This window comes from Amblyraja radiata, chromosome 2 (assembly GCF_010909765.2).
Source record: "Amblyraja radiata isolate CabotCenter1 chromosome 2, sAmbRad1.1.pri, whole genome shotgun sequence".
Taxonomy (NCBI): domain Eukaryota; kingdom Metazoa; phylum Chordata; class Chondrichthyes; order Rajiformes; family Rajidae; genus Amblyraja; species Amblyraja radiata.
In genome coordinates this window covers 7,653,814-7,669,085 of record NC_045957.1, presented here as the reverse complement: position 1 = coordinate 7,669,085, position 15,272 = coordinate 7,653,814, and the positions used below count along the sequence as shown (strand labels likewise).

General features: G+C 46.3%; 1 protein-coding gene and 1 long non-coding RNA gene across 2 annotated transcripts in view; one reads left to right on the top strand and one right to left on the bottom strand.

Moving 5' to 3' along the window:
• Positions 1 to 8,205, top strand: part of LOC116986284 — a 16,399-nt gene extending 8,194 nt beyond the window's left edge. Inside the window, exons 2-3 of the long non-coding RNA XR_004415449.1 lie at positions 1,314 to 1,321; positions 8,176 to 8,205. This is a non-coding gene — a long non-coding RNA (uncharacterized LOC116986284). The remainder of the gene's footprint in view (positions 1 to 1,313; positions 1,322 to 8,175) is intronic.
• adck5 (aarF domain containing kinase 5) overlaps positions 1 to 15,272 on the bottom strand; it is a 74,413-nt gene that overhangs the window by 41,719 nt on the left and 17,422 nt on the right. The window contains exons 2-3 of the mRNA XM_033041654.1: positions 5,834 to 5,928; positions 2,472 to 2,621 (exon numbers count right to left, since the gene is read on the bottom strand). Of these exons, the coding sequence (XP_032897545.1) occupies positions 2,472 to 2,621; positions 5,834 to 5,928 (245 nt within the window). The remainder of the gene's footprint in view (positions 1 to 2,471; positions 2,622 to 5,833; positions 5,929 to 15,272) is intronic.

Genomic DNA, 15,272 nt, shown 5'->3' with positions numbered 1-15,272 from the left:
GGTTGGTTGATTGGTCTAATGGGCAGGAATATATTGGAAAGTGAGGTGTAACATAGAACTAGATTATCAGCGTGGACTTTGGTGGGCCAAAGGCCTGTTTCATGCTTCATTTCGAAACTAACCCTACCCGTGTTCTCGATTTCCCCTACGCTGGGAAAAGACTCTGTACATTCACCCTCATGTTTTGTGCCCCTCAATAATTCAAGAGAGTTTATTGTATGTGTCCCAGATAGGGACAATGAAATTCTTGCTTGCTTCAGCACAACAGAATATAGACGGCATGAAATACAGAACAGATCAGTGTGTCCAGTAACCATTGTATAAATATATACACACCTGAATAAATAAAACAGATAAAGTGCAAATAAACTGATAATAGGGCTATTAATGTTCAGAGTTATGTTTGAGTTGAGTTCAATAGCCTGTTGGCTGTGGGGAAGAAGCTGTTTCTGAACCTGGACGTTGCGTCTTCAGGCTTCTGTACCTTCTAACCTGAAGGTAGCGGGGAGATGAGTGTGTGGACAGGATGATGCGGGTCCTTGATGATGCTGCCAGCCTTTTGAGGCAGGCGACTGCGATAGATCCCCTCGATGGGAGGGAGGTCAGAGCCGATGATGGACTGGGCAGTGTTTACTACTTTTGTAGTCTTTTCGCTCCTGGGCGCTCAAGTTGCCGAACCAAGCCACGATGCAACCGGTCAGCACTCTCTCTTACTGTGCACCTGTAGATGTTAGAGAGAGTCCTCCTTGACATACACGCTCTCCGTAAGTCTTCTCAGGAAGTAGAGGCGCTGATGTGCTTTCTTTATAATAGCATCAGTGTTCTCGGACCAGGATGCACTCTAAGAAATAAAGTCCCAACTTGCCCAACCCTCTCTCTTAGTACAGGCCCTCGAGTCCTGGCAACATCCAGGTAAATCTTCTCTACACTCTTTCCAGCTCAATGATGCCCTTTCCTGGATGGAAGTATGGGGTTAGAAGTAGGATTAACGTAAATAGGTGCTTCCTGGTCATGTGGACTACATGGGCCAAACGTCCTAGTTTTCTATTTGTATCACAACTTTACAAGGCACAGATTAGGTCAACAAACAATTATGAGCATTAGTACCAACTTTGAATATGCACACATTTCTCAGGAAGGTCCAGTGTTGATGAATGTTCCAGGTTATCTAGTGTATCCTTGTCAGTCTATGGATAAACTGGCTTGAGAACAGTTGGCTCATAAACACAGGCGGTGTGTGCTGTGTTTGCATGTTCTTCACGTGACTGCGTGGGTTTCCGCCAGGTGCTCTGGTTTCCTTTCACATCTCAAAGGCGCACAGGTTTGTAGGTTAAGTGGCCCTCTGTAAATTGCCCCTAGTGTGTAGGGGGTGGATGAGAAAGTGGGATGACACAGAACTAGTGTGAATGGGTGATCGTTGGTCAGCGTGGACATGGTGGGCCAAAGTGCATATTTCCATGTTATATCTCTAAACTAAACTACAAGAAACTGCAGATGCTGGAATTGTGTGCAGCACATAAAGTGCTGGAGTAACTCAGCGGGTCAGGCAGCATCTCTGGAGAACATGAATAGGCAACGTTTCGGGTTGTGACCGCTCTTTAGACTGGTTACCTGGAAACAGTTGTGGGGGAGCAGTCTCCCTCTGCCACCAAGAAACATAGTCATCGGGAATGAGGAGACCTTTAAGTTTAGGTTAGTTTAAAGATACAGCGTGGAAACAGGCCCACCGAGTCCGCACCGACTAATGATCTCCGCACATTAATACTGTCCAAAACTAGGGACAATTTGCATCTATAACAAGCCAATTAACATATAAACCTGTACGTCTTTGGAGTGTGGGAGGAAACCAAAGATCTCGGTCACGGGGTCACTTGGCCGTCCAGGAGCGGACAAGGATGCAGAAAGTAGTGACCACTGCCCAGTCCATCATCGGCTCTGACCTCCCCACCATCGAAGAGATCTATCGCAGTCGCTGCCTCAAAAAGGCTGCTAACATCATCAAGGACCCACACCATCCAGGCCACGCACTCATCTCTCCGCTACCATCAGGCAGAAGGCACAGGAGCCTGAAATTTGTTACATCCAGGTTCAGGAACAGCTTCTTCCACACAGCCAACAAGCTTTTAAACTTGCCAACAAACAGACTCTGAACTGTAACAGCCTATTGCACTTTATCTGTTTATTTATGTGTATATTGAACTGAACTGTTCTGTATTTATGCTTACAATATTCTGTTGTGCTGAAGCAAGCAAGAATTTCATTGTCCTATCTGGGACACTTGACAATAAACTCTCTTGACTTGACTTGAGAACGGACAAACTCCGTACAGACAGCACCCGTAGTCGGGATGGAACCCGGGTCTCCGGAGCTGCAAGTGCTGTAAGACGACAATGCTACCTCTGCGCCAACGTGCCGCTCTGTGGACAGAACAGGAGCCCAAGCAGCGGAGGGTGTTGTGAGGTAGTGTTTACCTGTAGAAGCGGCCGACGCCATCGACCAGAATCCTCATCCGCCTGCGGTCACGTGTATCGGACAAGCACCACACGGCGCCGGCAGTGAGCGGCGGGACGAGCACCAGCCCCAGGAGTACCTTCTTGTACAGGCCTCGGCGATACACATCGCTGCAGGGGCAGAGAAACAACAGCACACCACGCTATTATTATTGCAAGCCCTCTGCAACACCACTTCTGGTGTGGCTAAACCAGGCTTAGTATAATGGGCAGAGGCAAAGGGGAAGGAACAAATACGAGAACAGAATAGCAGGTAATATAAAAATCCTCAGACAGACACAAAAAAGCTGGAGTAACTCAGCGGGTTAGACTGCATCTCTGGAGCAAAGGAATCGATGACGTTTCGGGTTGCGATTCTTCTTCAGGCCAAGAGTCGGGGGAAAGGGAAACGAGAGATATAGATGATGTAAAGAGATATAGAACAAATGATTGAAAGATATTCAAACAAGTAACGGTGATAAAGGAAACAAGCCATTGTTAGCTGTGTGCTAGGTGAAAACGAGTTACAGACAATGAGACTCAACAAGGCAAATTTGAAGCTGCCACAATTTAGGTGGGGGAGGGATGGAGAGAGAGGGAATGCAGGGGTTACTTGAAGTTAGAGGCCGAGGACAGAAAGGTCAGTATGGGAATGGGAAGGGGAATTAAAGTGCTTGAGCCAGTTCCTTCCTGCACAATATAAAAATCCTCCACTGATATGCAAATAAGAGAGTAGAAATATATGAAGTGAGACCCGGTATTGACCATTTTTGGCACAGACATTGTGGGCCGAAGGCCCTGATCCTGTGCTGTACTGTATTCTATGACTGGAGGGCTTGAGTTAGGAGAGACTCAAGAGGTCAGTGCTGTTCTCTCTGTGTTGAGGGGTGAACTTAGATAGGTTTAAAACCGAGGGAGCTCAGACAAGTTAGATAGCCCCAATCATTTTTTTCTGCACAGGAGAGTCTAAAACTAGAGGTTTAGGCCAGAGGGGAAAGATTTAAGTGGCACCTGAGGAACATATTTTTTTAAAAACCAGGTGGTAGCATGTATACAGATAGGAACAATGTGATATGCACAAAAAGCTGGAGTAACTCAGCGGGACAGGCAGCATTTCTGGAGAAAAGGAATGGGTAATGTTTGGGGTCGAGACCCTTCTTCAGACCTGATAGAAGTATATAAAATTATGAGACCATATGGATGAGGGTAGACTGTCGGAACGATCAACCCAAAGTGCTGGAGTAACTCGGCAGGTCAGACAGCGTCTCTGGAGAGAAGGATGGGTGACGTTTCGGGTCGAGACCCTTCCTCAGACTGGCCTTTCCAACCCAAAACGTCACCCATGTTTATGCTCCAGAGATGCTGTCTGTCCTGCTGAGTTACTCCAGCATTTTGTGTCTATCATTCCGACAGTCTACCCTCATCCATACCTCTCATCACTTTATATACTTCTATCAGGTCTCCCCTCAACCTCCGGCACTCCAGAGAAAACAATGCAACTGCCCAACATCTGATACAGTGCCTTTCATAATGTCTGGGACAAAGACTCATCATTTATTTATTTGCCTCTCTACTCCACAATTTGAGATTTGTAATAGAAAAAAATCACATGTGGTTAAGTGCACATTGTCAGATTTTATTAAAGGGTATTTATATACATTTTGGTTTCACCATGTAGAAATTACAGCAGTGTTTATACATAGTCCCCCCATTTCAGGGCACCATAATGTTTGGGACACATGGCTTCACAGGTGTTTGTAATTGCTCAGGTGTGTTTAAATGCCTCCTTAATGCAGGTATAAGAGAGCTCTCATCACCTAGTCTTTCCTCCAGTCTTTCCATCACCTTTGGAAACTTTTATTGCTGTTTATCAACATGAGGACCAAAGTTGTGCCAATGAAAGTCAAATAAGCCATTATGAGATTGAGAAACAAGAATAAAACTGTTAGAGACATCAGCCAAAACTTAGGCTTACCAAAATCAACTGTTTGGAACATCATTAAGAAGAAAGAGAGCACTGGTGAGCTTGCTAATCGCAAAGGGACTGGCAGGCCAAGGAAGACCTCCACAGCTGATAACAGAAGAATTCTCTCTATAATAAAGAAAAATCCCCAAACACCTGTCCGACAAATCAGAAACACTCTTCAGGAGCCAAGTGTGGATTTGTCAATGACCACTGTCCGCAGAAGACTTCATGAACAGAAATACAGAGGCTACAATGCAAGATGCAAACCACTGGTTAGCCACATAAATAGGATGGCCAGGTTACAGTTTGCCAAGAAGTACTTAAAAGAGCAACCACGGTTCTGGAAAAAGGTCTTGTGGACAGATGAGATGAAGATTAACTTATATCAGTGATGGCAAGAGCAAAGTATGGAGGAGAGAAGGAACTGCCCAAGATCCAAAGCATACCACCTCATCTGTGAAACACGGTGGTGGGGGTGTTTTGGCCTGGGCATGTATGGCTGCTGAAGGTACCGGCTCACTTATCTTCATTGATGCTACAACTGCTGATGGTAGTAGCATCATGAATTCTGAAGTGTATAGACACATCCTATCTGCTCAAGTTCAAACAAATGCCTCAAAACTCATTGGTAGGCGGTTCATTCTACAGCAAGACAATGATCCCAAACATACTGTTGAAGCAACAAAGGAGTTTTTCAAAGCTAAAAAATGGTCAATTCTTGAGTGGCCGTCAATCACCTGATCTGAACCCAATTGAGCATGCCTTTTATGTGCTGAAGAGAAAACTGAAGGGGACTAGCCCCCAAAACAAGCATAAGCTAAAGATGGCTGCAATACAGGCCTGGCAGAGCATCACCAGAGAAGACACCCAGCAACTGGTGATGTCCATGAATCGCAGACTTCAAGCAGTAATTGCATGCAAAGGATATGCAACAAAATACATGACTACTTTCATTTACATGACATTGCGGTGTCCCAAACATTATGGTGCGCTGAAATGGGGGGGACTATGTATAAACACTGCTGTAATTTCTACATGGTGAAACCAAAATGTATATAAAGGGCCTTTATTAAAATCTGACAATGTGCACTTTAACCCCATGTGATTTTATTTCTATTACAAATCTCAAATTGTGGAGTACAGAGGCAAATAAATAAATGATGGGTCTTTGTCCCAGACATTATGGAGGGCACTGTAGCTAATAACCTCTAACATTCCTGTGAATCTTCAGCAATCGCCTCTAACGCAATCACATCCTTCCTCTAGCGTGGTGATCGGAACTGCACACGATACTCCAACGAGTCAGCAGAGACATGTTTAGCCTAAAGGCCAGTTTTGTGTCATGTGGCTCCAAGACATGTTTGCATCAGCGACGTACCTGGTGGTCTTGGAGCCAAGTCGTTGCTTGAAAACGACTATGGGGACCTGCCTCGTCCTCTGCAGTAACGTCCAGTGGTGTCTGCACAGCCATACCTAGCAAACAACAACAGAGATTTACACAGGCGTCTTTCAACGAATCAATGATTACACACAAGAGTTGTCAGACAAGTTATTCCAATTCGCAGGTGATATTTGCGTGGGTGCCCCCAAGCACGGAGCCTAAACGACGCAAAACATCACCTATTCCTTTTCTTCAGAAACCTGCCTGACCCACTGAGTTCCTCCAGCATTTTGTGTCCATCTTCAACATGGAGTTAGAACTTTGTTTGCCCATTCAAAGGCATTGAGATCATCCAATGGAAAGCATAATTGCCAGAGATCACCTCTTTACTTTGGTTTATAGCCCATGATGGTGTTCACAGGCACATCTACCTGAATGAATTAAGGTTGCAATTTGTTTTGTATTTCCCCCTTGGCATCCCTGATAGTGCTACAAGCCATCATGCATGCAAAGGATATGCAATTTATTAGTAGCGAGATACATTGAAAAGCTTGCTTTACGTGCTATGCAAACGAATCATACTGTCCCAGTATATGCAAAAGGAGGTGTGTAATATCTACTATGTCTCATTTAAGGTACGGTTTCCTGACGGCACTGGATCGATGATATTAGGGTCGACCTGGCCCACTGCCGCTTTGTGCACATCACCTTGGGCCAAGATCAGACTTTTCAGAGACTTGGAGGTCATAAGATAGTGTCAGAACGTTGAGACTCTCTGCGTGCTTCCTCAAGAGGAGAATCTACTTCCAATCAACTTTTTTACTTGCTTATAATAACACTCATGTACTGAACAGTATGATTTGTGGGCATAGCATGTAAAACAAGCTTTTCAATGTGTCTCAGTACTAATAAGTTGCCTCAGGCTGTGTCCAAAACACGCCCTAACCTGGCAGCTGTAAAGCCTCCCGCAGCCGCCTCCGCCTCCGCCAAAAACCACAACCATGTTTCACAAGCCTACAGATTCAGGAACAGCTTCTTCCCTGCTGTTATCTGACCACTGAACAATTATTTCAAAAGCTATGGTGTAGTCCTGATCTACCACATTGTAGACCTTGCACATTTTTCTCTATATTGTGCACTCTGGTATTTTTCTCTTTGCACTCCCTGTTTATTGGTTGATTGTACTCATGTATGGCAATATTTGACTAAATAATATTCAAACAAAACTTTTCACTGTGTCTCGGTACACGTGACAATAATACACTAATACCAAATGTGTAGGAAGGACTGCAGATGCTGGTTTACACCGAAGGTCGACACAAAGTGCTGGAGTAACTCAGCGAGACAGGCAACATTCCTGGATAGAAGGAATGAGTGACGTTTCAGGTCTGAAGAAGGGTCTCAAGCCGAAACGTCACCCATTCCTTCTATCCAGAGATGCTCCCCGTCCTGCTGTTACTCCAGCATTGTGTCTATACGCCATTACCAACATAGAGTTAGGAGAACTAGGATCCGTTTTAGTCTAAAGGAAGACTAAATTAGAGAGAATGAGATAACGTTGGTTGAGAAAAATGTGGCAGCACCAAATGCTGAGTGGATTTGCCATTTTGAGTGGTATAAATTAATTATTGTATATTAAAATAATAAAAACCAGGCGTGCGTGTGTGTGTGTACATGTGTGCGTGTGTGAGACAAAGAGAGGGAGTTGGGGCTGTGATGCGAAACAAATGTGTGCGTAACATTGAATTTGATTCCAGAAGAGGCAGGGCCTCCCCTTACACCCTAAATTGACATCTGCAGATTACAGCAGCTATTTATAGATGTTCCCGAGCAACAGGCTGAAATATGTTGGGCGCTCAGGGCCAAGCCACAGCCTAGTGAGATTAGACAGCACGGCAGGCCAAAGGTGAAGGGAATATTAACTGCTCGTTGTGCTAGGGTCCAAGAGGAGCATTGATGGTGTGCCAAGACCTACAGCTACAGTTATAGTCAGTGTTTATTTTGGAGACAGTGGTGCCGATTTGCATACAACAGATCATGAAATATATCACAGCGTAGCTTACAACCCAATAGTAGGAACGTTGATAGAAAGGACCAAAAGTGCTGGATAACTCAGTGGATCACAACATCTCTGCAGAACATGGATAGGCGACGTTTCAGGTCGAGATCCTTCTTCAGATGAATTGTGTGGGTGTGGGGGGTGGGGGGGGAAAGAAAGCTAAGAGAGGGCGCCAACATGATCTTCACTGATGATAGCACTGTTGTCGGCTGGATCTACACCATCAATGAGGCGAAGTACAGAAAAGATTGATGTTGATTTACTATCACCGCATATACAGGCACCTTGTGTTTTACACGTTTGATTTATGATACGCTTTTTTAGGAATAAGATACTTGTTCAATTAATACCAGATTGATTTACGTGCTTGTATTTTATGGAATAACACGTTCAAATTTACACCAGGCAGTGAAGTTGCTACAGTGCCCTCCATAATGTTTGGGACAAAGACCCATCATTTATTTATTTGCCTCTGCACTCCACAATTTGTGATTTTTAGTAGAAAAAAAAAAATCACATTTGGTTAAAGTGCACATTGTCAGATTTTTAAAAAAGGCCATTTTTATACATTTTGGTTTCACCACGTAGAAATTACAATAGACAGTAGACAATAGGTGCAGGAGTAGGCTATTTGGCCCTTCGAGCCAGCACCGCCATTCATTGTGATCATGGCTGATCATCCCCAATCAGTACCCCGTTCCTGCCTTCTCCCCGTATCCCCTGACTCCGCTATCTTTAAGAGCTCTATCTAACTCTCTCTTGAAAGCATCCAGAGAATTGGCCTCCGCCGCCTTCTGAGACAGAGAATTCCACAGATTCACAACTCTCTGGGTGAAACATTTTTTCCTCATCTCTGTTCTAAATGGCCTACCCCTTATTCTTATAGGTGACAACAATCTTCCTGCATCTAGCCTGTCCAACCCCTTAAGAATTTTGTAAGTTTCTATAAGATCCCCCCTCAATATTCTAAATTCTAGCGAGTACAAGCCGAGTCTATCCAGTCTTTCTTCATAAGAAAGTCCTGCCATCCCAGAAATCAGTCTGGTGAACCTTCTCTGTACCCCCTCTATGACAAGAATGTCTTTCCTCAGATTAGGAGACCAAAACGGTACGCAATACTCCAGGTGTGGTCTCACCAAGACCCTGTACAACTGCAGTAGAACCTCCCTGCTAGTTTGCAAGTTCTCCCTGTGACCGCGTAGGTTACCTCCGGGTGCTCCGGTTTCCTCCCACATCCCAAAGACGTGCGGGTTTGTAGGTTAATTGGCCCTCTGTAAATTGCCCCCTAGTGTGTAGAGTGGATGAGAAAGTGGGATAACATAGAACCAGTGTGAATGGGTGACAGATGGTCAGCACAGACTCGAGGGGCCGAAGGGCTGTTTCCACGCTGTATCTTTGAACTAATTATAGTATTGAACAAATCAAAACTTACCTATCGGATTTTAACATGAACAATATTATCTCAAAGTTGCAGAGTATTTGAATGGCATTCACTGCATAATCCCTGAGGTTATTCTTTATAAAGTGAAGGACAAAGTTCATCGCTACAAGATTCATTTTCGGAAGTTAATTTGTAGTTTATATTTACCATATTGCCTTTGCTTATTTGTTCCCGCGATACATGAATCCAAGACTTACATTTAAAGATGAACAAAATATTAATTTAAAGACAGATATCAACTAATTTCCCCGATTGAGTATGAATATCGATTTCTTTAACATCCCCTCTCTCTCCGTTTGCCCCCTACCCCCCCCCCCCCCCTCCCCCCACCCCCACCCCCCCCACCCCACCCCCACCCCACCTGACTGCTGGTACTAGCTGCAAAGTCGTCTTGTTGGGTCTCATTGTGTGAGAAGGAACTGCAGATTCTGGCTTAAACCGAAGAGAGACACAAAATGCTGGAGTAACTCAGCGGGACAGGCAGCATCTCTGGAGAGAAGGAATGGGTGACATTTCGGGTCGAGACCCTTCGGGTCACGACCAGAAACGTCACCCATTCCTTCTCTCCAGAGACGCAGCCTGATCCATGCCGGTCACCAGGCCGAATTTGGCACAGAGACTCTAACGGCAGCGGCGCAACGCTTCCGAAGCCTCCGACAGCCCGGGACTCTTGCACTGAGGCTGCTCCATAGCCGGAGCTGCAGCGAGCGACTCGCCAGCCCCGCAAACACTCGCCAGCCCAGCTAACTCTCGCCAGCCCAGCAAACACTCGCCAGCCCCGGCTTTCCGTACGCTGCCTCTGCTTCCATCCCTCCCTCAGCCCCAGCTCTCCAACACCCGCGGCCCATGCACTTGATATGCGTTTTTAAATTTTCGTTGATCACAGAATTTCTCACGACATAGCGTGAGAAATTTGTGATCTGCGTGAGAGCGTGAAAATTTGTCTAAATGCGTGATTCTCACGCTCACGCGTGAGAATTGGCAGCCCTGATTTTGTGTCTATCTTTGGTTTACATCAGCATCTGCAGTTCCTTCATACACGTTACACGTAACAACAGGTAGTCCAAAGAGAAAGTGCAGAATATGGCATTATTGTGTTACAGTCCCAGAGAAAGACATTGAAAACCTTGTGTCATGGTGGCAGGACAACACCTAGCTCACATCGGCAAGATGAAAGAGTTGCTTGTTTACCCGAGGAAGTGAATACAATGTTGTCCTCATCCACAGAGCTGCTGTAGAGATGGTCGACAGTCCCTCAAGTTTCTCGGCACCATATCACGCATGTCCCTTCACACTGATGCGCCACCGGCGCGGCTTGGAATGGCTGTGGGACTTTGCTAGCGCCCGCCGGGGGCTCCAACAACAAGACCCGGCGCGGCGATAATGGCCGCGGGACAATTACCATCGCCCGCCAGGGGCTTTGACTCTGACATCGGGAGGGGAATGGGGAGTGCAGGGGAGAGATAAGTTTTATCATCACAGCCTTACATCACAGCGAGGAGGAGATGCGCTGTGATGGATGTTTGTGTAAATTGTGTTGTGTCTTGGTTCTTTCTTGTGTGTATGACTGCAGAAACAACATTTTGTTTGAACCTCAATGGGGTTCAAATGACAAATAAATGGTATTGTATATTGTATTGTATTGATGCAGTGATCAAGAAACCGCATCAGCATATTTACTTCCTTAGGTGTCTAAGAATATTTGGCATGTTCATGGGGATTTTAGTTTAGTTTCGTTTAGAGATTACAGCACGGAAACAGCCCCTTCGGCCCACTGAATCCACGCCGACCAGCGATCCCCACACATTAAGACTACCCTACACACACTAGAGACAATTTCACATTGATGCCAAGCCAATTAACCTACAAACCTGTATATCTTTGGAGTGTGGGAGGAAACCGAAGATCTCTTGAGAAAGCCCAGGCAGTTCACGGAGAGAATGTACAAACTCCGTACAGACAAGCACCCATAGTCAGGATCAAACCCGTGTCTCTGGCGCTGTAAGGCAGTAGCTCTACCACTTGCCGATTCTCTTTAACCTCTACAGAATCACTAAAGAAAATATCCTGACAGGATGCATCTCAGCCTGGTGGGGCAACTGCTCTGCTTCTGACCGCTTGACTGTAGAGAGTGGTGAACACAGCCCAGTCCATCACAGGCTCATCACTTCCTTCCATCCAGTCCATCCTCATGGGCCGTTGCATCAGGAAGGCTGGAGGTCTCGTCAAGGATGCCAGCCATCCAGGCCATTCCCTTTTCTCTCATCTACATGAAAGCTCAGAATCCAGCCAAGCTTCTTCCCCATGGCTAATGTACTAAGCACCCTTCCTGAAACTGCTGCCAAGTATTCTTACACTTAATTCTACCTCATTCATTTATTCGACTGTTGTAGTTTAATTGTTTTCTGCACAATTTTGAATTGCATGACAATCTTGCACCATTCCATAATTGCTGTACTTATTATTGTATTGGTCATTCAGTTTATTTATTGTCACGTGTACAGAGCGAAGGTAGATGCTTGATCTTCATGCGATCCCGTCACATCTATGGGTTATTGATTGGGGACGATCAGCCATGATCACAATGAATGGCGGTGCTGGCTCGAAGGGCCGAATGGCCTCCTCCTACACCTATTTTCCATGTTTCTATGATACCATACACAGGTAGACACTGACCAGTATCCAGAGGGGGGCCACATTGCGTAGCCATCTTCAGTTCCCAGGTTCTGAAAAATCCGATCTTGGGCCACATAGGTGTGCAATTTCCTTATTTTCTCACTTTAAGGCCCATTCCTCTGGCAGCACTGGATCATGTTAAGTGCTGGGAACAGAATTAGGCCATTCGGCCCATCACCGCTCCGCCATTTAATCATGGCTGATCTATCTTTCCCTCTCATTTCCATTTCCATTCCCCTGCCTTCTCTCCATAACCCCCAACATCCTTACTAATCAAGAATACGTCAATCTTCTCATTATAAATATCCAATCTCCACAGCCTTCTGTGGCAATGAGTTCCACATATTCACCGCCCTCTGATTACAGAAATTCCTCCTCATCTCCTTTCCAAAAGTAAGTCCTCTTATTCTGAGGGTATGACCTCTGGTCCTAGATTCCCACTAGTAGAAACATCCTCTCCACATTCACTCTATCCACGAGTGGATCGGTGAAGATGGGTTCGGCCTGGCTCAGCGGGATGCTCCACTGATGCTGCCTCAGTCAGCACACGATCCACTCGTTCACCCGGTTGTTGCTACAGCCGCCTTCGCCAACACCACCACCCACAACCTCCAGCAACCGCCTCTTTGCTTCCATGCGCCAAAGTCACCGTGTCCCATTTCCTGAGCTGATCACTGATCATTCGGATGCTTTCCAAGGATGCGGGGTGGGGGGGGGGGGAGGGGGATGAATTTGTGCACCATTCACAGCCACTGACTTTTCCCTGCATCTTCCGTCGACGCCATCTTGGAAAAGATTACTGTGGGTACACTCTACAAGCCAAGAATGTCACTGCACCCTGGTACATATAAACTAGCCTGTAGATTCTGCCCCTCAAGTCTCTAGGATGAGCTGAAAGCGCAGGTTGGGAGGAGAACAGTAGAAATGTAGAATGTGTATTTGGCACAGGCACATCTTCCAGTGGCAGCTGCAAAGTCTGGCAGGAACTTAAAGAAGTCACCTCGACCTGCCCCAAAGACAGCACACCAATGAGCCACTATAGCCCCAAGCAACAATCCACTCTGCTTGCTTGCTTAGACGCAGCAAGATATGGGCAGGTCACAATGACCTAGAGGCAGGAAGAAACTGTTCGGTCAAAATCTTTAGAATAAGCAACAACCTGGAGATTTATTTTGAAAAGATAGAGCACTCAATGGCTTATTCAGGGCTGCCAACATTGGGTGAGAGTTGGGAGTGAGAAATTGCGAGAGACCAGGCCCGAAGGATCATAGCGACCTGGGTGGCAGGAGGATGTCCCCCTCCCATTGGTGCGAAACATTTGCATTTTTCAGCTTGAAATTGTGCAATATGGTGCAAACTGTAGCGAGTCCTTTAACTTACACTTGCTTTAAATTGGATTGGAGCATTTTTGAAAGGGGAGAGGCTGTGCGATCACTGATCACTGGCCTTGGGGGTACCCGGTGAGGGAGTGGAGCACCCGAGTGGGGAAGGGGTGTGGAAGAAGGGTGTCCCCCCTCCCAGGGTAGGAATGTTTTGAAATTTGATGTATTAAAATCATTTTTTAGTGCACTGTAGAAGTATGATTTCAATGTTTTTTGTATGAAGTATTTTTAAGAGGTAACTTTTTAAGGGGTAACTTTAGCCACACAAAGGGTGATGGGTGTATGGAACAAGCTGCCAGAGGAGGTAGTTGAGGCAGGGACCATCCCAACATTTAAGAAAATGTTAGACTGATACATGGATAGGACAGGTTTGGAGGTATGGACCAAAAGCAGGTGGCGTAGCTGGGACATGTTGGCGGGTGTGGGCAAGCTGCGCCGAAGGGCCTGTTTTCACACTGTATCACTCTATGACTACATTATACCTCCACCATGCATGAATGCTTCAAAATCAAGTGATCAAGTTTTATTGCCATATACTCAAGCATAGAGAGGCAGCTAGCTCTGGTAAGAGCCGAGGTGGAGGCCTGTGCTTGTACATAAACAAGGACTGGCGTGTGAACGCTACGATAGCCGGGAAACACTGCTCTCCGCTGATAGAATTCCTCATCGTGAAATGTCGGCCTTTCTATCTGCCGAGGGAATTCTCCGTTGTTTTTGTTGTGGCTGTATATGTTGCTCCAAGTGCTAATGCAAATTCTAAGGCCAACGAAGCACTGGGAGCCCTGCATGACGCCGTCAGTGAGTTCCAGACCAAATATCCTGACAGCTTTATTGTGGTGGCTGGGGATTTTAATCACACCAGCCTTAAGATTGTGCTCCCAAAATTCAAGCAATATGTGGATTTTGAGACCAGGGGAGAGAACATCTTGGACTTGGTTTACACCAACACCCCAGACGCCTATAAGGCAGCCCCACGCCCTCACCTGGGCCACTCTAACCATATTTCAGTGTTTTTAACACCAGCCTACAGACCACTGCAAAAACAAGTCAGAGCGGAGAGAAAACACACCAGGGTCTGGCCAGAGGGAGCAGCCTCAGCACTACAGGATTGCTTCCTGCACACTGACTGGGATGTGTTCAGGACAGCAGCATCCTATGATGACCTCATCAACATCGAGGAGTACGCAGACTGTAACCAACTACATTGCCAAGTGCACCGAGGATGTCACTGTCATTAAAACCTTCACGGCACGTGGAAACGAAAAGCCATGGATGACAGCAGAGGTGCGCTCGCTGCTGAGGGCCCGTGATGCAGCCTTCAGAGCCGGTAACACAGCCGCTCTTCGATCTACCAGGACTGCACTGGAAAAAGGAATCAGGGCAGCGAAACGTGCCTACGCGGGGAAAATCCAGGGACACCTCTGTGACACAGGAGACACCAGGAGGATGTGGAAGGGAATCCAAACACTGACGGGGTACAAGGCAAGGCAGCAGGTAACTGACACCGACACTTCTCTTCCAGATGAACTGAACAACTTCTTTGCACGTTTTGATGCAGCAAACACCACACCCAAGGGGAGAGCCAGCCCCTGCTTACAAACCGACCAGCCAGTCCTGACCATAGACTCAATGGACACACGAAGAATCCTGTCTAAGGTCAACCCGTGGAAAGCAGTCGGACCCGACAACATCCCAGGACGTGTGCTCAAGGAATGTGCTGAGGAGTTAGCAGATGTGCTAACAGACATCTTCAACATCTCACTTAGTCAAGCCATTGTCCCCACATGCCTCAAAACTTCCACAATAATCCCAATAGCAAAGAAACCAGTTGTTGCCTGCCTAAATGACTACCGCCCTGTCGCCCTGACCCCAATAATA